This window comes from Artemia franciscana, unplaced genomic scaffold, assembly GCF_032884065.1.
Source record: "Artemia franciscana unplaced genomic scaffold, ASM3288406v1 Scaffold_1831, whole genome shotgun sequence".
Classification (NCBI taxonomy): domain Eukaryota; kingdom Metazoa; phylum Arthropoda; class Branchiopoda; order Anostraca; family Artemiidae; genus Artemia; species Artemia franciscana.
This window is the reverse complement of record NW_027062977.1, coordinates 1-21,618: the sequence shown is the minus strand read 5'-3', so window position 1 is coordinate 21,618 and position 21,618 is coordinate 1. Positions and strand designations below refer to the sequence as shown.

At 35.1% G+C, this 21,618-nt stretch overlaps 1 protein-coding gene across 1 annotated transcript; it reads right to left on the bottom strand.

Moving 5' to 3' along the window:
• Positions 1 to 322: 322 nt before the first annotated feature.
• LOC136042714 (microtubule-actin cross-linking factor 1-like) lies at positions 323 to 20,433 on the bottom strand (the record flags this gene model as incomplete). Its single annotated transcript, XM_065727677.1, has 6 exons — positions 323 to 414; positions 4,349 to 4,407; positions 8,062 to 8,318; positions 14,936 to 15,360; positions 18,460 to 18,800; positions 20,273 to 20,433. Coding segments are annotated over 3 exons (895 nt in total), but the record flags the coding sequence as incomplete, so codon positions are not given.
• Between the last annotated feature and the right edge of the window lie 1,185 nt (positions 20,434 to 21,618).

Genomic DNA, 21,618 nt, shown 5'->3' with positions numbered 1-21,618 from the left:
GGCTTTCATTTCTGTCTGTGCTTTCTATTCACAGTGCTAAGTGTACCATTGGGCATGTACATCGCTGTTCTAGCAAAAAACAAGAAGCTAAATTGATTGTTTAAAGCTCTAAAATGAACGTTCGTAAACAAAAGAACGCTAACATGAACTACAAATTGAAAGTTTTCACTGGCGTTGTTTTTTTTTTGGAGATTTCGGAGAATTTTCATACAGGGAAATAAAGGGAAATCACGGACATGGTAGATATACTGAATCACGTACCTGTAAATCTTTCAAGGAGGCCAAAACGTTTTGAAGTTCGTTCCAGATTTGTTATGCAATGGAAAGGGCTTCTTCCAACGATCTGCCTCGCTCAAATGTAGCATTTACAACATTTTCCCAGAGTTTTAAAAGTTTATCCATCTTTCTTGATATCTTCAAGAAAAAATTAAGTCTATAATGTGGTGTTTAATGATTGTCATATTGACAAAAATCACATATTTATGTCACAAAGACCGGTATAACCCTGCTATTACTATTATGGCTAATGACTCACGGTTATTTTACATTAATATAAAGATATCATAAGCAAAGTAACTTTGTAATGAATTTCATGGCAAGGTAAAAGTAAACTAGGAAAACAATCTTTTTTATTGTTATGATACTTTCGGTAATTTAAGATACTTTCACCATAAAATATGGTTTAATGTGCTATACGGTGTTTGGTCACAAAATGGCCCATAAGTTGACATGGTATTCACGTGATGGTAAGACAGCAAACCTTATTGATTATGTTATTGTAAACAGAAGACTAGCAGGATCAATACAAGATACTAGGGTGTATAGGAGTGCCGTTATTGATGTTAAAAGTAAAGATCACCATCTAGTAGTGTCTAAGGTTAATTTAAAGCTGAAATTTCGGAAGAGTAACTCCCTCCCGGAAAGTTATGATGTTGGTAGACTTCAGGATGAAAATTTGAGAAAAAAATTCCAGGAACAGTTGAGTACTAAACTTGAGGGTTTAAAATTTGACAATGTGGAAGATGGATGGAATAATTTCAGAAAAACAATTTGTGAAGTTGCTGATGGTGTCCTAGGGAAGAGTGCTAAGACAGCAACTAGGAATATTAGTGAAAAAGCTTTAGGTTTAATAGAGAGTAGAAGGGGTTTGTATAAGAATTATCTGAGCGATAGGTCGTATGAAAACAAAAGGAATGTAAAGAAAGTGGAGAAAGCATTACAATATGAACTAAGGAGATGTGAAATGGAGGCGATGGATAAAATTGCTGAGGATCTGGAAGATGCGGCTAGACGGCATAATAGTAAAATATTATACTGGCATGTTAATAAATTGAAAGGGAGTAGCCGATCCGGACTAGTCCCAGTTAAAGATAGAAATGGGGTCACAATTAGTGATAAGGAAAAAGTTAAAGAAAGATGGGTGGAACATTTTGAGAATGTGCTAAACCGAGATACAGTTGCAGGAAAAGATATAGATGAAAATGAAAAAGTTTGTGATACCTTGGATGTGAAGGAAGATTTGTTTAGTGAGGAAGAATTAGCGACAGTACTAGAAGGATTAAAAAATAATAAGGCCCCAGGTGCTGATAGTATGATTAATGAGTTCCTTAAATATGGTGGCTCTGAGGTTAGGAATAAGCTACTGAAGATTATGAACATGATTTTTGAAAAAGGGGAAGTACCCAATGATTTTAGGAAAACCTTAATTAAACCACTGTATAAGAAAGGTGACAAGAGTGAATGTCGGAATTATCGAGGCATTAGTCTGGTCTCTGTAGGTAGCAAATTACTGAGTAATATGATACTTTTTAGACTGAGACATGCTGTAGACAAAGTTTTCAGGGAAGAACAATGCAGTTTTAGAAAAGGTAGAGGATGTGTTGACCATGTTTTCACTCTTAGGTTAATAATTGAGAAGTCCCTTTGTTGTCAAACACCTTTGGTCCTTAGTTTTATCAATTATGAGCAAGCTTTTGATTCTATTGATAGAACAGCGTTAACAAAGGTCTTATCGTTATATGGTATACCAGAAAAATATATTAAAGTGATCTGCACTATGTATGAGAATAATACTGCTGCGGTTAAGGTAGGAAATGAGGTTAGCAACTGGTTTTGTATTAAATCAGGAGTTAAGCAGGGTTGTGTTCTATCCCCCTTTATATGGATCATTTTGATGGACTTCGTCTTAAGGAGCACAGGAAAGGCAATTGGAGACCATGGAATCAAATGGGGAGGAAGAACGCTCCTGGACTTAGATTATGCTGATGATTTAAGCATATTAGATGAAAGTGTGAGCAAAATGAATGAATTTTTAGAGGTTTTACGAGTTCAGGGTGCTAAAATAGGCTTGAAAATTAATGTTAAGAAGACTAAGTCACTAAGGTTAGGAATAAGTGAAGATGAACAGGTGACCTTAGGTAACGAAAAGATTGATCAGGTTGGGAGCTTCAGTTACCTTGGTAGTATTATTAGTAAAGATGGTGGGAGCAGTGAAGATGTTAAAAGTAGAATAGCTAAAGCTCAGGGTGTTTTTTCACAGTTAAAAAAAGTTTGGAAGAATAGAAAGATAAGCCTACAAACCAAGATTAGAATATTGGAAGCTACAGTGATGACAGTGGTCAAATATGGTTCTGAAGCATGGACACTCCGAAAAGCAGATGAAAATTTACTAGATGTTTTCCAGAGAAATTGCCTACGGATTGTTCTGGGTACCCGGCTGACTGACCGTATTTCAAACAGTAGGTTGTACGAAAAGTGTGGTTCAATCCCGCTTTCTGGGGCTATAATGAAAGAAAGGTTGAGATGGCTAGGCCACGTTCTACGGATGAAGGATGACAGATTACCGAAGATTGTCCTTTTTGGCCAACTGTCTGGGGCTACACGGAAAGCAGGTCGTCCTTGTCTGGGTTGGGAGGATGTCATAAATAAGGATTTAAAGGAAATGGGAACTTCCTGGGAGGGTGTAAAGAGGGAGGCTTTAAATAGATTAGGTTGGAGGAGGAGCGTGCGTAGCTGTGTTGGCCTCAGGCGGCTTGGTGCTGCAGTGAGTTATTAGTAGTAGTAGTAGGTAAAATATATTGGAAATGTGTTTTGGTTTATGACAGTCATAAGCATATAAATCCCAAAATTTAAAAAACGAACAAGTCAATGTTGGGGGAGGGGGAGAAGAAATAGAATTTTTAATATATAATGCATATATATAGAATATATATCGACAATACATTTAGTCAACTTCAAGATTTAAAATATATCCAGAACCCAACCTTAATCTCATGGTAAGTTTGGAAAACACTGAAAAAACAAACTTATACTCAATACCAAATTATCAAAAATTAATGCCAAAGGTAATTTGACGACTATATCATAATCTGATTAGATTCTTTGAAATATAAAATAAAAAATAGAACATATTATTTTGAATTTGTATAAAATAGATTAATAATATATTACTTTTTACCTTATTGAAACAGGAGCTTAATAAGATACAAGAAGTAAAAAAACCACAGGCATTAAAATAAAAATAAAAATTGCCTCCTGGATCCGCCCTAAATTTATTCATTCTTGAAAACCATAATTTTCTAAGATTTTTGTTGTGGTTACTAATTATCAATGAAGTTTTAGAACAAGGTCACTTTTCTATCAGTGTTGTGACGTTGAACCGTCAAAAAAATAAGCAATTATGTAAATTCGACATTATTAAATTTCAATTCGATCTTAGCGCCAATCCGGCATCGAACACTTGTTTTTCTTGCTAGAAAAACACGTAACTTTTTTACTAAATATTTTAAAGTTCATTTCGAAAATAAATAGAAAGATTTAAGGTCGAATTTTTGCAACGATTTGTGGTTATCTAAATTCTTCAACCAGGCTTCTTTTATTTTTTAATTCAGTCCCAACAACCACCAAATTAATAATTGAAGTTCTGGTTTTTCCTGATCGGAGGTTGCGTCAATTTGTCTTTGCCTTTGGTATTTCAAGGTAAAAAAAAAAGAGAAGGAATATTGATATTAAAATTCTATTTTAGCACAGAACTTGGATCAAACGCTTTTATTTACAAAAAAATCTCGTGGATTTTTTACTTAAATTTTTCAGTTTATTTCGAAAATATATAGTAAGATTTCAATTCGAATTTATGCTACGGCTTGTGATTATCTAAATTCTTTCATGCTACATCTAAAAGTTGCGGTCTGTAAGAAAAAGAAGTTTTCTTTGTGAAAGTTTTTTTTTTTTATTTTTTGTATACCTTTAAGGGCTTTGCCAGGTTTAAACGCTTTTTCTCTATTAGCGACACTTTTAACGGCAGAATTATATTTTTAGGGTACTTTAATAAAAAAGAAATGTTGTGTACCTTCATAAAAAAAGTTTGCCAACCAATGGTTTGTGTTCAGAAATTCCAGCGGTCATTTTCTGGAATAAAAAAAATTTTGCTCATAAGTACCAAGCACAGTGAAAATAAAATCCTTTTTTCATTCTTTAAGTTAAAAACATATGAGTATATTAAAAAATAGAAAAATTTGGTACTTGCGCAGGGATATTTAAAGGACCAAATATATGACGTTTTGGGTATTTCACTCAGTTTTACCCCAGAAAGTCGCGAAGGAGAGGGGAGGGATCAAAAACCAGATTTAAAAGAAATTATTCATACCTTCCTTTCTGTTTCTTTAAAAAATATCCGTTTCCCTCATCTTAGGATATTTTTTGTAACCTCATTATACGCAGAAATGGATAAAATTATATAAATCATGTCAAAATAGTCTTAAATGCAACAAACCTGTTTAGTAAGTTGCAGCCGCTACCCACGTCTCTGTATCTGTTCACAAATGGCATAAAACCGACTATTGACTCTTTGCACTAAGCCTTCTATTGTGGTGGCTCTCTCCCCCCGTGCTCTTTGGCACAACTGCCAAAGAAATTAAATTCACAAGAAATTACACTCAACACTCAAGATTCCCTTCACTCAAGATTCAAATTTCTTTTCTTCCTCTCTACTTATTACTTATTTAACCAAGAAAATAATTTATTTATTATAATTATTATGTCATACTTTATTACGTTATTAAATTAATTATATTAAAAAATAACTTATTTCAATTATTTATTTACTTATTTAATATTGAAAGAAAAGAATGTCTTCAAAGAAAAGTAACTCGATTTTAATACAAAAGACCTCCATATGCAGTTGTGTGGTTTTTGGTAATTAAAATAATTTTGTTTAGCACCAAAAAGCTTAAGCAGGTACAACTTCTCTCTGAAGGTGTAGTTGTCGTGTAGTTGTGAAGGTGTAGGTTTAAAGGTAGCTCAATTGCATTCGAGCTATACTCTCAGCCTTGAGTTACCTAATATTTTGTATATATTGGTTATATTGCCTTGAACCTTGTCTTGGGGATCACTAGACATTTATTTTCATGTGTCAGTCTAGGAAAACAGGCAAAAGCATGATTCCCTCCAAAGAGAAACAATCATAATTTTTAACCCTACAAGAGAAAAATCTGAAAATGTTGCGGTTTTCAGAAATGAATAGACCTAAGATGAGTCCAAGCGGCCAAAAATATTTTCACTTTGATGTCCTTGGTATAATTGTTAAAGATTCTTGATGTCTTTGCAAATTCAATAATAAAGCGCAAACGGCATATGGACTCGATCCAAAATATTAACCTTAAGAGATCAAAATAACTCTAAAATTCTTTTCTATTTACCAATTTTAGTATTTTAAACCCAAAATTGCCAAAAAATAAATATAGTCCGGCAAAATTTTTTCCATTAACCAGATCATTCACATTACCAAAAATAGTCCCTAGTCCACACATTCATATTTACCAGCGATAAAATAGTATGGACTGAAGTTTCACATGGACTTCAGTCCGACATCGCTACAATGTCAGTTCTCGGGAATAAAACGTTCTCATATCTGATTTATAAGACTCTAAAATGTAATAAGTACGGAATTGCTAGGACTGATTTCTCAGAATTCACCCCTGTATGCATGGTAGGACAGTATAAAAATAGAAGCATTGTCTCAATAATTCAACTTACTTTTAAAGAGTCCATGGAACCTATATATTTATAAAGGTCTACGGGCCCTATTATTTTCTAAGAGTCCACGGGCCATAATAGTCTAATTAGGGACCCAATCCTGTAGATAGATAATCCATAGAAAATACACTATTTGTCAAAAGAGCACTTTTTGATTTGTGAAACCTAAACATTTAGAGACGCCTACAAGCTAAAATGAAATAGGGATCTTTCGGTTTGAAGCTGATCGTCACCAGCTACAAAATAAAGTCTTAGTCTATACGTTACTATCTACTAACAAGAGCTAAGAGCCCGTATGGCACTTGTGACGAGGCAAGAAGAGCCAAGAGCTCATATGGTATGAGCTCTAACAAAATCCTAAGAATCAATAGATTGATTTAAAAGGAAAATCAAGGGCTTAATGCCGGTCAGGATTTAAAATAAGAGCTGTGAGACATGAATTCTTTCTAAATATCAAATTTTATTAAGATCCATTCACCTATTCGTAAGATAAAAGTACCCTAGTTTTTACGTTTTCCGAGAATTCCAGTTTCCCCCTCCAACTCCCCCCAATGTCACAGAACCTGGTCGGAATTTAAAACTAGAGCTTTAAAGCACAAGATCCTTCTAAATAACAAATTTCATTAAGATCTGGTCACCCTTTCGTAAGTTACAAATACCTCAATTTTCAAGACTTCTGCTAATTTTTCCCGCCAAGTTTAATCCTGATCCCTCCAATCTAAGCGTTTTCCATGATTTTAGGTTCCCCCACCCCAAACTCCCCGCAATGTCACCAGATCTGGTCGGGATTTAAATTAAGAGCTTTGAGACACGATATCCTTCTAAATGTCAAATTTCCTTGAGATCCGATCACCCGTTCGTAAGTTAAAAGTACCTCATTTTTCTAATTTTAAAAAATTAACCCCCCCAAATATCACAAAGAGAGCGGATCCGTTCCGGTTACGTCAATCATGTATCTAGGACTTGTGCTTATTTTTCCCACCGAGTTTCATCTCGATCCCTCCACTCTAAGTGTTTTCCAAGATTTTAGGTTTCCCCCTCCCAACCCCCAACCTCCCGATGTCACCAGATCCGATCGGGATTTGAAATCAGAGCTCTGAGACACGATATCTTTCTAAATATCAAATTTCATTGAGATCCGATCACTCGTTCATAAGTTAAAAATACCTCATTTTTTCTAATTTTTCAAGATTAACCCCGCCCCCCCAACTACACCAAAGAGAGCAAATCCGTTCCAGTCATGTCCATCATGTATCTAGGACTTGTGCTTATTTTTACCACCAAGTTTCATCCCGATCCCTCCACTCTAAGTGTTTTCCAAGATTTTAGGTTTCCCCCTCCAAAATCCCCCAATGTCACCAGATCCGGTCGGGATTTAAAAAACAGCTCTAAGACACGATATCCTTCCAAACATCAAATTTCATTAAGATCTAATCAACCGTTCGTAAGTTAAAAATACTTCAATTTTTTCCGAATTACCGGGCCCCCACTCCCCCCCAGAGGTTCTAATCGGGAAAGGGACTATTTCTAATATAATCTAGTCCGGTCCCTGATACGCCTGCCACATTTCATCGTTCTAGCTTACCTGGAAGTGCCTAAAGTAGCAAAACCGGGACCGACAGAATTTGCGATTGGTATATGTCACTTGGTTAATACCAAGTGCTATAAAAATGAACTAGTTCATATATCAATATGGATTGAGGCTCATATTTCAGTTTTTTATACTTTATTCTTACTATATTCCAGTTTCAACAACATAATTATATTTTTTTCATATTTCTTTTTATAAATTCCATTTTTTTTTTTTATATAAATTGCTCAGAAAGTTCCTTGAAAAAACGAAATCGGACGACTCCTCAGACTTCTTAGAAAAGCAAATTCCAAAGTAAGAATTTTCCAATATATTTTCCAAATTCCAATATGTATATATATATATATATATATATATATATATATATATATATATATATATATATATATATATATATATATATATATATGTTCTTATTAATACTAAAACATACTAACCCACATAGCGGTCAGTGATGTAGACCACTTTATCTGCCAAACCACAGGCCTCTTTTTCACCAACAAGGATCATAAGAGCGGAAGCAGTATCTGAAAGTGTCGCAAAGCCCGATCTTTTTGCCACGATCTCTTCATGCAATAGATCGTGTTCCTAAGTCGCGTTTGAAACTTTTGACTTCATCGGTAGGTACCACTTCCATATCCCTAATTTTCTTCTCATTTTTATCCAACCATTTCATTATAGGAGATAATTGATCCTGGAAGGGATTGAAATAACTTACTCTATGACGCAGAAAAGAGGCAGAGGAGGATGAAGTAAGTTTTTAAATTACCTTTTATATTACATATTGTTTATTATATTATTTTTGTCCATATCCCTAATTTTCTTCCCATTTTTGTCCAACTATTCCATAAAAGGAGATAGTTGATCCTGGTAGATAGATTATTTCAAGACATGAAAAAGGGAAGAGGGGAGGGAGGGTAAGGAATCCTTACTAAGGATTGTGAGGAGGATGAGGGAGAGGAGGGTTATTTTTTATAGTAAGAAACCAATAACAAGAAACTGAAGCTAAGCAAAGGTCAGAAGTCTACTGACAATTTAAAATGGTGGATGTAATACGAAAGTCTTGAGTTAGTCAGATATGCATCAGCAAAGGAAAATAAATAAGATTCTTGTTTCCAATGAATTTTGTGACACTTAACTGCGTCGAAACAAAAACGTTCCAGTTGACAATTAAATTTATTTAATCCCTCTCTTAACACATAATTTCAAGTCCCCTTGCCCCTCCCTCAGGCATCTCTCTTACTCTAAACAAAAGTCTCTGCTTCATCCCCCTAAATGTTGCAGACATTGTTTTTTGGATAGCCTGGATCCAAACAGTGTCTTTTGATTTAACTCCACCCTTTATCCCAATTAATAGTTAGTCCACTTTCAAACAATTGGGGGAACGGAGGCTTTTTCAATTTTTTTAACAAAGATAAAAATAAGGTATTTTTCTTTTAATCTAGCGGGGAGGGGCTTTTTTATATATATATTTTTTTTTAATAAGACAAAAGAAAATAACCAAACTCTAAGGGACACAATTGCAACTAGAGATTTGAAGTAATTTTTCAATAGAAAATTAGCTTCAAAAAGAAAATTCTAGCCTATAGAGGACTATGGTTACTAATACGATGCAGTTGGTGGCATGTCAACATACATTTCAGTATTCACTAAAAATGTGCTACATGCTCCAACGTAGGGCTGCGATTCCAAACGTAGGGCACAGGCATAACCCATACTAGAGTACAGGGTAGTAACAAGAGTCCCTCCTTCTAGGTGAAATTTTCACCAATAATTTGTCAGCAGGAATTAAAAATATGGTCTCTGTTTCGACCAGCAAATTAAAAAAATAAGTTATATTCAATATTTGTGGCTTATAGAATAAATATCAAGCAATAAAAGTTACGTTTTTAGAATTAGAAGAAATTCAGCTTTGTATTAATGTCAATAAAACTGAAAGAATGAAAGGATATATATGTCAAAATAGGATAATAGGTATTTCCAAAAAGAGGTCTTTCTAGATAAGTCAATAAACTAATAATTTCAAGTGTTGGATCCTAAATAATTCTAATAATGCAAATATTGAAGCATAGCTTAGAATTTTAGCTATTCATTGATACATATAGTTCTTCTCAATTCCTCTTTGGTAACAAGGTGTGAGGGTTTAGTTTTACATGATTTTGTTCAATTAGATATAGGTTTTTTAACCTATGCAGAAAAATTGTACCTAACACATTTTTATGCAGTGTTGCTAAACTTTACTCCCAACCCCTATCCCCCCAATGATATAACTGAAAAACACCCAACTATATAGCTGAATCATGGGCAGGACATGCACCCTTCGGCAGACTATACTTTACAGCCCTAATTCTGAAAACAACCACATAGCGATCCCGTGCACCCTTCGGATGACTATACTTTATACCATTAATTCTGAAAGTCACATTTTCATGTAATTGACGTTACATTCATATTCATTTAAAAAACAGAAAGATATATGACAGTATTGCAATGACATCATACATTGAGTAAAAGTATTGTATTCAGACAATATTTTTCATTGGTACAAAATAATAAGCCATTAGTACGTCTCGACGAAGACCTGAAAAAATATACCAAGTTAATGACGTTTTAACCTTCCTTCAGGTGAAAAGATGTAAAATTTTGAATAATAAAAAAAAATTTGTCCCAACAAAGGCATCAGGATTTTCGAAATGCATAGATTGGGTAGAGCCAAAAATCATTTGGGTACCATTGCTCTAAATAATTAAGATTAACAAGTCCAAAAATGTAGATCACACTGTGGCTGTAAGAGTGGCTGTAGAGATGTCCTTAGGATAAATTAAAAACAAAACCAACCTTTAAAAAAAACTAAAATAAAAAAGGGCCATTCAATTTCTGGTGTTTTTATGCAGTTGCCCTTTCATTGTTGCATGGAGAGGGCTACCCTTCCATTCGATTTGAATAAATAACTTGAATTTACTCATCTGGATCCTGTTATAATCTAGCTAAAAAGATTAAACATAGCTACTAACTCTTCCCTCTTTTCGTCTTCTTCTTTTTTTTGGGGGGGGGGATCTGTCGACGCCAATTTGTGAACCATATCCAAAAGACCTGACATAGCATACTGTCTACAGAATATGAAGAAAAGCATGAAAAAAAAACTTACCAAGAATTACTTAGCCACACTCATAGCAGTGTTTAGGGCCTGCATTCTTTCATCAGCCATTTGGCTCAAAACGTCAAATCTGGCTACTTGCTCTTGCATCCTTTCTTCCAAATCTTTTTTTCTCTTTTGGTTCAAGTTTCGAGGCTAGGTCGTGACCCATATCCAAAAGAGCGGACATGCTGTGTTGCCGATTGAATAAACATTTCATTAAAAATTTCTGATCTAGAAGATGTGCTTTGACAACTTTGTAATCAGCTGATGGGGTTTTTTATTAGTGACTATTTCTTCGGTGTCAGATAGCCATTTGGCAAGACTGTCTAAAGCTTCCTTGAACTTACCAGATTGAAGGAGACCTTCATCCAATTTTCTCTCTCGTTCGAACAACTAAAAAGAAAAATTGTTTAAAAATCAGACGGTCCTGCATTATAATGGACTAAGTTCCAAAAAAACAGGTTTGAGATAATCGCAGCAAGCAACATCCAAAGCTAAGTGAAAAGAATAAAATCTATTTTTCTTAGTTATAGTTCCGGTTGTAGTTTCTTAAACATACCAGCAACAAAGCTTGTCGGATGAGAGGCATAAAAAATACACACAAAAAAACACATAGAATACTTAAATCTGAAATACAACGAACTAGCCGGCGTTACTCGGGAATCCCTAGCAATTATTTGGCATGTTTTAGGTATAACATATGGTACTCTTTATCACTTTACCGCCAATGCACCCTCCTTCCCCCCACAATCTCCCCCCTGCCCATGTTTATTAGATAATACTACTTTCCAGTATTTCCTACTCCAAAAACAATACGTTAAGAAAAAAAAAAAACCTACTACGCGGCAGACGATGTAACAAATACGCTAGCGAGCATCTAGCGATAAACACAAAAACAATCTAGTATAAATTACTTCAGGATATACGATCCAAGAGCAAGAATGCTCAAATTCGTGCCCCAACATGAAATGACACAAAGAACTAATATTTAATCAAATTTGAGAACCTATAATTGAATGGTTTCTTTGAGAACCCTCGGCCTTAAAGCTTAATTATATCGAGTTACATACAGAAGGCCAGAGGAAGGGGGGATACTCAGAAAAAGATTGATGCAAAAACACAATAAAATGAAATTTCATTAAGATTGATTTATTTTAGCAGTAAATTAACAAGCACAATAAATAAAGGAAGGAAAATTTTTAAGGGACGATGGACTTCCTAGGAAAGAGTCCAAGCCAACCATTTAATAAAAAAGTACTTCCATATAACTTTTCCCATATTTGTAAAAATATAAGAAATAGTGAAATGAAAACGAATTTAGATTGAATAAATTTATAATTAAATTAAATGAAAGTATTGAGAACCGGTAAAGCTTTAATAATACTGATAAAATGATAGAAAAAAATTATAAACTTAAAAAGATAAAAATCATAAACGCTATAAAATAAAAGAAAGAAACCCTCCTTCCTAATCTATTATGTTTTCAGATACGTATAATATAATATTTCAAGCACAAACAGAAGACAGGATGATGTTTGGATACGGAGTTGCCCAAAGTGTTGCTCGAGATGTGCGAGCTGTCTTCTCACCTCAGATGGCAACTAGTTTGGACTTTTTTGGGACTTAATTTGGACAAGGAGATTTGGACTTCTAATTTTTCATATGTGCAAAGATTGCGAGTCAAATAATAATTAATTGATTTAATCCCTTATTTGGGGCTTCATTGAAATTGACCAGGTTTTAATTATACGAATACAATGGCGTAACCTTGTCAAAATCTTTAGGAAGGGAGGCAAAGTTGGAGTAAATTTTTCCAAATCAAGTGAACAGGACAAAAAATGAACCAAACAGTACCAACAAGGTAAAGATATACCTGTTTCTGCAGATACTTAAGTTATGCAAGCTTATCTTAGTTTTGATAAGATTTTCAAAAAACTGAATTTTAGAAGGGGGGGGATAAACTGGGTTCTAGGGGGCAAACCGAGATATGGGAGGGGCAAATCTGGGTTTTAGCTTTGAGCGGCCTGAAAAATGGTATTTTTCAAAATCTAGGGCGGAGGCTTAAAAAACTAGAAAGGGAAAGCTTCCCGCTTCCAAGTAACAATCCTGAAGAAAGATGAATTCACCTTAGCCTTTTATGTGTTCCATTTCTCATTAATATTCTCTATATCACCTTCCAACTTAGTAGTGGTTACGCCTGGTGCTGCAGATTGAACTAATCCCTGACCAGTGTTGGCTTCCAGGACGGTTTCTTCCAATGAGTTTCTCAGCTTCTCACAGAACTAAAATATTATTTAAAATTATAAAGAAAAAATTATTCTTTAAATCGTGTAAATAAGGATACTTCTACCAATTCAAGATTTATATTCCCTGTATATGTTTTTGATATGTTATTGTCTTTGAGCTCAAGCGGCTTTAATTTATCAACTTAAGGAGTTAGCCATCATTAAGAGATACAGTTTATATATCGACCGAATTATATTTTGGAATTTCTAGCGTACGTTTTTACAAAAAAAAAAAAAAAAAAAAAAAAAAAAAAAAAAAAAAAAAAACCTACAAGAAACCAAATAACGAGGGTAAATTTTCGTCTAGTGGAGAAGAAGCGCGATGAAAAGACAAAGCAAATATTTTTGCAAGAACCTCTGTGCTAAAAAAAACGGTTAATGAGACAGGGATCGTGCTTACTTTGCTTTCCCCTCTCCTCCCTCATTATTATAACAACAAAATAAAAAGGTTTCTTGGAAATGAGAGAATTTTACTATTTTTGATTAAGTTTAGATTATACTCTAGGGAAACGTCTAAAGGAGGTTTGAGAGGGTCAATCATTTTGACCAAAAGCTTCCGTCAATGGATAGACTCAAGTCTATGAACCTATTTGACGCTTGGGTCAAGCGTTGACTGTGACTGATAGAAAGTTTGAATGACTCAATCATTTTGACCAGACACAGTGTGTTAGATTAGCTTCAATCGAGATTGAAGGGTTTGATTGAAGATTCGATTGAAGCTTGAAGCAAAACCTTCAAGATATATATTTTATTTTGAACTTTACCTTTTTTGAAATACTAAACTAAACTTTATGATCAATATAAATTTTACCGTATTTTTAATACAACTGTTTTGATTTCAACTGAGAAATCGATTTTGGTCGGTCAAATCGATTGCTCCCCTTCTCCAATCTCGCTCGAAATATTTGGTGAGATAATTTTAATGTAAACTTATACGAAAAAAGACGAAATTCATACTAGATCAGTTATACTTTCAAAATGTGAATAATTGGCTATCAATAGATCACCCACAGGTTATAGTTTTTTTCTAATAAAAACCATGGACAAAATTAATTTAAAATTCAAAATTTGAAAAAATAAATTTTTTTCAACTTTTCTCAATTCATCATCAATGTAACAATGTATATGCGTTATTATATCACGTACACCGTACATAACATCACATATAACATATATATAAATATGCAAAATGTATTTTATATTCCTCTACGAGCGTTTCCAATCGATTAACTTAAATTGGGTGAAATCTTAGAGGAACTGTCTTTTTTTCATGACTTAATAACTAGCTTAAAATTTCTCACGTTTTTTTAATATTTATCCATTGTGATACAGGAAAGAAATAAGAAGAATAATAACAGAATAACGGTAAAAGCATGAAATAAAAAAATCTGTTCATCCCTCCTCGATATGTTCCCAAGATATAAATAATATCTAGCCGAACTTGTCAAATATTTTGGCCGAATGATTTCTCATTCAGTTCACACATTTATCAACAGGTATTCCCCTAGACTCTTCGGTGAGCATTTGAAAAAATTTATACGGGTTACGATCTCAGACTTCAAAGTAGCCAACAGTCCCTCTAAATCGGATATTATCCATTACAAGCAATAATTCATCCCCCCCCCCTCCCCCATTCTCTCTGGATGCCAAAAGACGACAAAAAAATCCAAAATTTCAAGTCAATGCCCAAATTCCCACTTCAGTTATCTTTTCCACTTTCCCATCTACAATTTCCCACTTTTGTTATTTTTTCCACTTACCGGCTTACAATTTCCAACTTCCCACTCACAATTTTTCACTTTTGTCATCTTTTCATTGCAATACACCAAAAAACTAAAATGAGAAAAAAACAAGGGAAAATCATTAAATAAGAACATCTGTTCATACCTTGAACTCAGCTTGTTGCTGCCTGATCAGCTTTAAACAGCTTTAAACTTCACCTCTTCATTGGAAGACTCTTCAATATTGATCAAAACCTTATCCAACAGTCCATAGAAACTTTCCAATTTCCCGAGAACTCTTTCCAATTCATCATTACGAGCTTTCGATCTCTCTTCCAGCTTGAGTATATGCTTTTCCATATTCGTAATCTGATCTGTACTTGATTGAATATCTCTCCCCTGTTTTGTCAGTTTCTCACTTGCGCTGCGAGTCTCCTCAAGATGGTCATGGTACTGCTGCAACCGAGCGAAAAAGTCAGCCACCTGATCCAGCTGTGTTTGAACAACTGGCAACAACCGAGCCGGTGCTTCCATACTGTCAAATTCTTGCTCCAATGAAGATAGATCAGCTGTGACAGATTTGAGCACCTCCTATAAAACAATTAATAAGTATCACATTTTTTTCGTAAACAAAAGGCTGTTTTCCTTGAAGACTCACAAAAGGGGTTCCCGGCAACAGATACTGGTGGTATCATTTCCGGTAGCCCAATGCCTTCTTGATAAAGCAAAAAAAAAAGCACTGGGCCGTTTACACCAATTTTGCCACGTTGTGCAACACAGACATACAACCAGAACAAAAACAAGGCTGTCTTCAGTGATAAAATTGGTTTTTGCAAACCGCAGCAAAGATTCTGAAGACCACTTAAACTTTCTAAAGCTGCTTTCGTTTTAAATCAGTAGAGACATGATGCTCAACTCTCTCTTTTCAGGGTTCTTTTAAACTTTCCTTAAGGGCCCGACACACGTAACTTTTTCAGGAACAGAATTCACCAGCTCAGTGGGCAAACGATAGTAGTACATAAATAATGCCTTTTCGCGAGATATTCAAATCTAAACATCATGGACATCAATAGTCAACTGTAGGTTATCTTAGTTGGATGATTGATCTCAACTTACTATTTAGTTAAGTTGATTGACATGATTGAAATTTTTATTCTTTTTAATTTTTTATTTCATTTAGAAAATTTCATTAAATTTTAAGCTTTTTCCTTATTAAATTATGAAGTTCTTTGATTATTAACTGTTTGATTACTATTATTATTTAATTCTTTGATTTTTCTGCTGAAGAGAGGGATTTTTGCTGCTGAGGATTGAAGACTTTTTTTTATAATCATGATGAAATTTGACACTGTTTTTGTAAACTGACAATGAATATCTGAAAATTTTTCAAGCTTAAATCGGCACCGTTCTTTGCAAATCAACAACGATTTGGTATATCCACACCGTAAAAAGCTACATGAGACCAGCCTTTTATTTATCTTCTATTGGCTTTGCATTTTTATTTCATCTTAGATGGAAAGTTCAAATAAACATCTGGAATCTTCGCGGTCACACCTACAGGAGGTGTCTGAGATAATTGTCAAAACCATTTGTTAGGTTTTTTATAACAGGGAGGATCAGCAGAACATCAGCAGAACAAAACGGGGTTGTTTTGATACTGTTGACAAATATTCCAGTACCTAGTTTACATGCACCGCGGTTAAAAAAAAAGACAACAAATTGCAAACATCGAAAAAAGTAAATTAGACAAAAGATACAGTACAGTCAGCCATACATTTTTATTATTATTGAAGAAATTTCACAGGATGAATAGCTTTCGGTAGGTAACTCAGAAGTTTCATAAATGCTACGAACTTGCATTTTTTTGTATTTTTTTTTCTTTTAAATTTCAGCTAATAACTTTCGGTAAATAACTTGAATTTTCATAAAATACTATATACTTGTATTTATTTGTTTTTGTGCATTTTACTGTTCTTGAAATTACAATACTTTCATTACACTAATAGCTATAAAATGTTTTCACTTTTTTTTTTCTTCTAAGACGCTTAACACACATAAATTTTATTTTTTGTCATGTTAATATACTTTTCTAGTTTCAGTGTTCATAATTGTTGTGTAAGACTTTCTAATATTATTCGTTTGTATTATCGAAAGCATCCCCTTTATCGTTTCCGTCTGTAATGAAAAGCGGTACTTTTAAAACCTCACCACTACATATCACTCTCAAGAATGAGTTGGTGTGGCATTCTTTCAAGATATTTTAGTGAGGGATGAGACTCCTCCCCCCCCCCCCCAGGGATGGTTTGAGGGTTGGCTCTGAGAAACAACAAACATAATAAAAAAACATGTGTAGATGATGATTTTTTTAGAATAAATATTTTTACCGAAGGTTACGAGGGATATGTTGTCTCTTTGTCCATTTTTTAGGTTACAGTCTAGTTTATTCCATCTTATGAAATAAACAATGCAACAGCAAAATATTTACTTAGACTCATAAATGAGGAAAAAAGGAAGAAAACCTAGCGAACTTAACATTCGATAAAGGACTACGTCCATGCAATAGGAGGGGGGGTGTAATTAAACTGAAAGCGAATACAAAAATGGTAATCTTAGTATAACATTCCCTTCTCAACTAGCTGCAAAAACAGATCAATTTTTCAACCTTTATGGGAGGAATCAATTTATCAACCCCTTGGTGGGAGGGCGGTAACCAACATTCTCGTGTGACCCTGGAGTAGTAGGAACAAATAAAAACCTACTACTGCTAATATCAGTCAACGTGTAGCCACTGGCCGTTTTTGCCAGCGCCTTGACCCTAAGGCGGAGTATTCTTTGGGATACCCTGCCGAGACTGGACAGATTGAGGTCAGTAATTGCTGCCCAAGCGGTCAATCCTCCTCGAGACCTGAAGGGCTGACTGTGGCATAAGAAAATATACCTTGAAGAACAATCCAAGGTGGGGAAAAGAGGTTCTCTTATTAGAACCAGTTCTGAGGATCAAGCACTACAGCCACTGACCGCTGGCTCTCCCCTTCAATCTTTCCTGCCCAAGCCGGTCTGAAGCTGGTGAGTAGGGTTCTCAACTTCAAGAAAACAATGGTGGATACCTTGGCACTACCACGGAAGGTTTCTATGCCAAGGAAAAACAGATAGACGAGTCCTATTTCAATTACCAAGCTCGAAAAGGTCCAAATAGCCCCCTGTGTTTGGAAGTGGATGCAATGTGCCTTTGTAGCAAGAGCTTCAATAATTATTTAAGCTCATCCAATGATAACAACAATTATAATAATAATTCCCTCTTCTGAACTAAAACAGTATGATGACAAAATTCTTCCTTCACTAAGTATAAAAAATTTGTATTATTGTATTTTCCAAGTCTAGTCCAGTTTAACTGCGTCCAAGCACAGTTCCACAAGGATACGTTATATATTTTTAGGTATATAAAAAACATCTTTTTTGGTATTTACATTGAAAAAAAAATCCCTTGTCTCAATTTTGAAAAACATATACCCCTCCCCCAATAATTTAGTGAATGAACACCCCTGAGGGTCAGTGGAGCACTTACTACGACAAGAATAAAAACCTTCTTTTTCTATTAAGACTGAGTATAGTCTCAGCCTGAGAACCTCAAATGACACCTCTACTTAGGAATGATATACTTTCAATTATTTTACTAAAATAGAAACTGACCGAAAATTGAGCTGCAGCTCCAAATGCCACTTGCAAAGCAGCACATCTTTCTTCAAGCTGCTGGTGCAGGTCTGCATATCGTCCCCTAATAGCTTCACCTTGGTCTGCAATATGACAGGCGTTTGATCCATGTTTATATGCACCATCTACAAGAGCTTGTGTTGTTCCATCTAGTGCGACAAGCCTCTGATCGAGAGCTATAATTTCCTTTAGAATTGCTTTCATGCACTCAAGTATTTTAGGATCTCGTCCAGTATCGCCCAACGCATCGTGAGGGGAAAGATGATCTTCACACTTCTTAAGAGAGTGATCCAAGTCGCGAAGTTGTTCATTAAAGTCGCCTGTAAAACGAAGCGTTACAATTGTAAATCATTGTAAAAAATTGTAACAAGAAATAGGAGAACGATGAAAAAAGCAGAAAAAAAAAGTTTGATTGTCAAAATTTTGCGCCATTTAAATAAGTGGATTTACATCTAAATGATTATCATCAAATATTTCCTTAACAATCATCCAGGATTTATACGATTTAAAGCAGATTTACGATCTTCAGAGATACAGGGCAATTTGCTTTCGTGGCATTTTGTTCTGAATCAAGACGCATTTTCGTTAAGTAAAATATTTGCACCAGAACAGCAGATTAATCAGCCAGCAGAGAAATTGAAAAACGTTGGCTACTTTTTCGTGCAAAAAATAAATAAAATAAAGAGAACGAAAATGACAAACCAAACAAGAATAATTTTCACGACACGTGTAGCCAGTATGGTTTTAGAACCTATCTATGCAAGCTTTTTCTCCTAGTCACTTTACACTTCTCTTTATCCGAGAGTCACTTTCAAGAGATTTGGTTTTCAAGTTAGATACATTGACTTTTCTTGCGCTTTTACTTGACTTGACTCCTGCTCCATGGTAAATGGTGTAGAGTGTGCCGCAAGCTTAGTCCTTTAGCCGTACCGATCTGCAACCATGAGCGGAGGGGGAGAGGCTTGTTAACGATAATGTATGTCATTTTAAGGAAGTTATTTAAACTGCCCTTCCACCTCGTCCAAGACCTGCCCCTCGGACGCCACCAACCATGCAATATGGGGTAATTCGACTAGGAGCTACCGGTGGAATACAGAGATGCCAAAATCATCCGAGGGCTCACTCGGCAACCTCAGTTGAGAATGGTGCTTGATGAACAGGGGCAGGGGCAGTTGCTTTTGTTACTAATAAAATCAAATCTTCGGTTTTCCTCGATTCTGGTTTTTTCATCTGACAGCCTTCTTTCGTACTCAGGATAATAGATTCAAGGGACCGTGTCTCGGCCAAATAGAGCAGAAGTGAACTTATGGATGACTTAAAAATATGCAACGGAAGACTGAGGAGCTAGCTTCAAGAGCCTCTCAAACTGGCCTGCAGATCAATGTGAGCAAATCCAAGGTAATGTCAAATGGCGTTATCACTTTGCTACCAACAGGTCTTAAATTCGGGGAACTCGAAACAGAAGAAGTCAGTAAATTCAAGTATCTAGTGTAGGTAGTACAATAACTCAAAACGGCAGTTGCGACAGGGAAATGATCCTTTGAATTGCGCATTCAAGTTCAGCATTCTCCTAATTAAATAGTATTTTGAGGTCTAGCAAGTATTCTCTGAAGTTGAAGCTGCGCTTATTCAACAGCAATAGAATCTCTGTATTGACACTAGTACACGAAAATTGAAGTCTTTCTAGATCTGTACATAAAAGATTACTAGGATTTTGGAACAATTGCCGGGGAAGAATGCTTGTGACCAGTTGTGTTGATAGAGTAACTAGTACTAAGATTATGTTCCTCACCGAGCAACCTCAAATAGCCGACAAAGTGCGACTTAGAAGGTGCCGATACCGGGATCAAGTGACTCGTATGAAGCAAGGGCGACTTCCCAATGAAGTTTGGTGCTGGACTCTTCTGGGCCTCAAACTGAGTGGTAAGACAACAGACCACTATTGATCGTTCTCTAGAAGATGAGGTAAGAATTATAAGATCATCGCTTAATTAACTGTGGTCTCTTGCTCAGGATAATCCGATGTGGAGGTCAACCACTCCTGCCCTATTTACGACTAGGAGTAGGGAGGACCTAAATCTATGTAAGAACCCTCTAAAATGCCAGCTACTTGTAAATCTATAAGTGGCACTAATACTGTAATAAAAGGGAAGCACTTGTTTTGAAAATTTGTATTTAAAGAAAAACAAAAGAATCAACAGACTCAAAAAGAATCAAAACAATCAAAAGTATCAGATTTTTATGCTGATTTTAATTATATAAGTTTCATCTAGTTTATTCTTATCCATCAAATTTTATAAGCCTGAGAAAATTTGCTTTATTTCATAAAAAAAAAGAGAAGGACCCCCTTACAGTCATATAATTTTAATGAAAATCACACCATCAGATTCGGCGTATTAGAGAACAGTACTATAGAGGTTTCAAGCTCCTGTCTGCAAAATTATGGATTTTTGTTTTGCCAAAAGAAAGATCGTGGATGCCTGTTTTATTATTTTTTTTCAGGGGTCATTGGTCCTAGACTATCGTAAGAGGGCTCATTCGAGCGGAAACTAAAAGTTCTAGTGCCCTTTTTAAGTGACCAGAAAAAATGGAGGGCAACTAGGCCTCCTCACACGCTCATTTTTTTCCAAAGTCACTAGATCTAAATTTTGAGATAGCCATTTTGTTCGCATAGTTGATGTCTCTGAGGATGACTTAATCCCCCACAGTCCCCAGAAGATGGGCTTCAAGTTACGAACTTTGCCAATTGCTCACATATAGTATTGGTTATTGGGAAGTATACAGTCGTTTTCAAGGGAGATTTTTTCTGGTGGGTGGGGGGGGGTTACGTGGGAAGATCTTTCCATGGAGGAATTTTTCATGGGGGAAGAGGTTTTACATGAAGGGGTGCTAGATTTCCCATCATTATTTAAAAAACGATCAGAAATTAAATAAAAAACAAGTTTTTTCAACTGAAAGTAAGGAGCAACATTAAAACTAAGAACGAACAGAAATTGTGACGTATATGAGGGGGTTCACCCGCTCTTCAATACCTCATTCTTTACGCTAAAGTTTTTACAGTACTTTCAAAAGAGCTATTTATTCTAATTAAACAGCCTTGTGATTAAGGGGTTATTCTTAAATAATTAGAAAAAAATT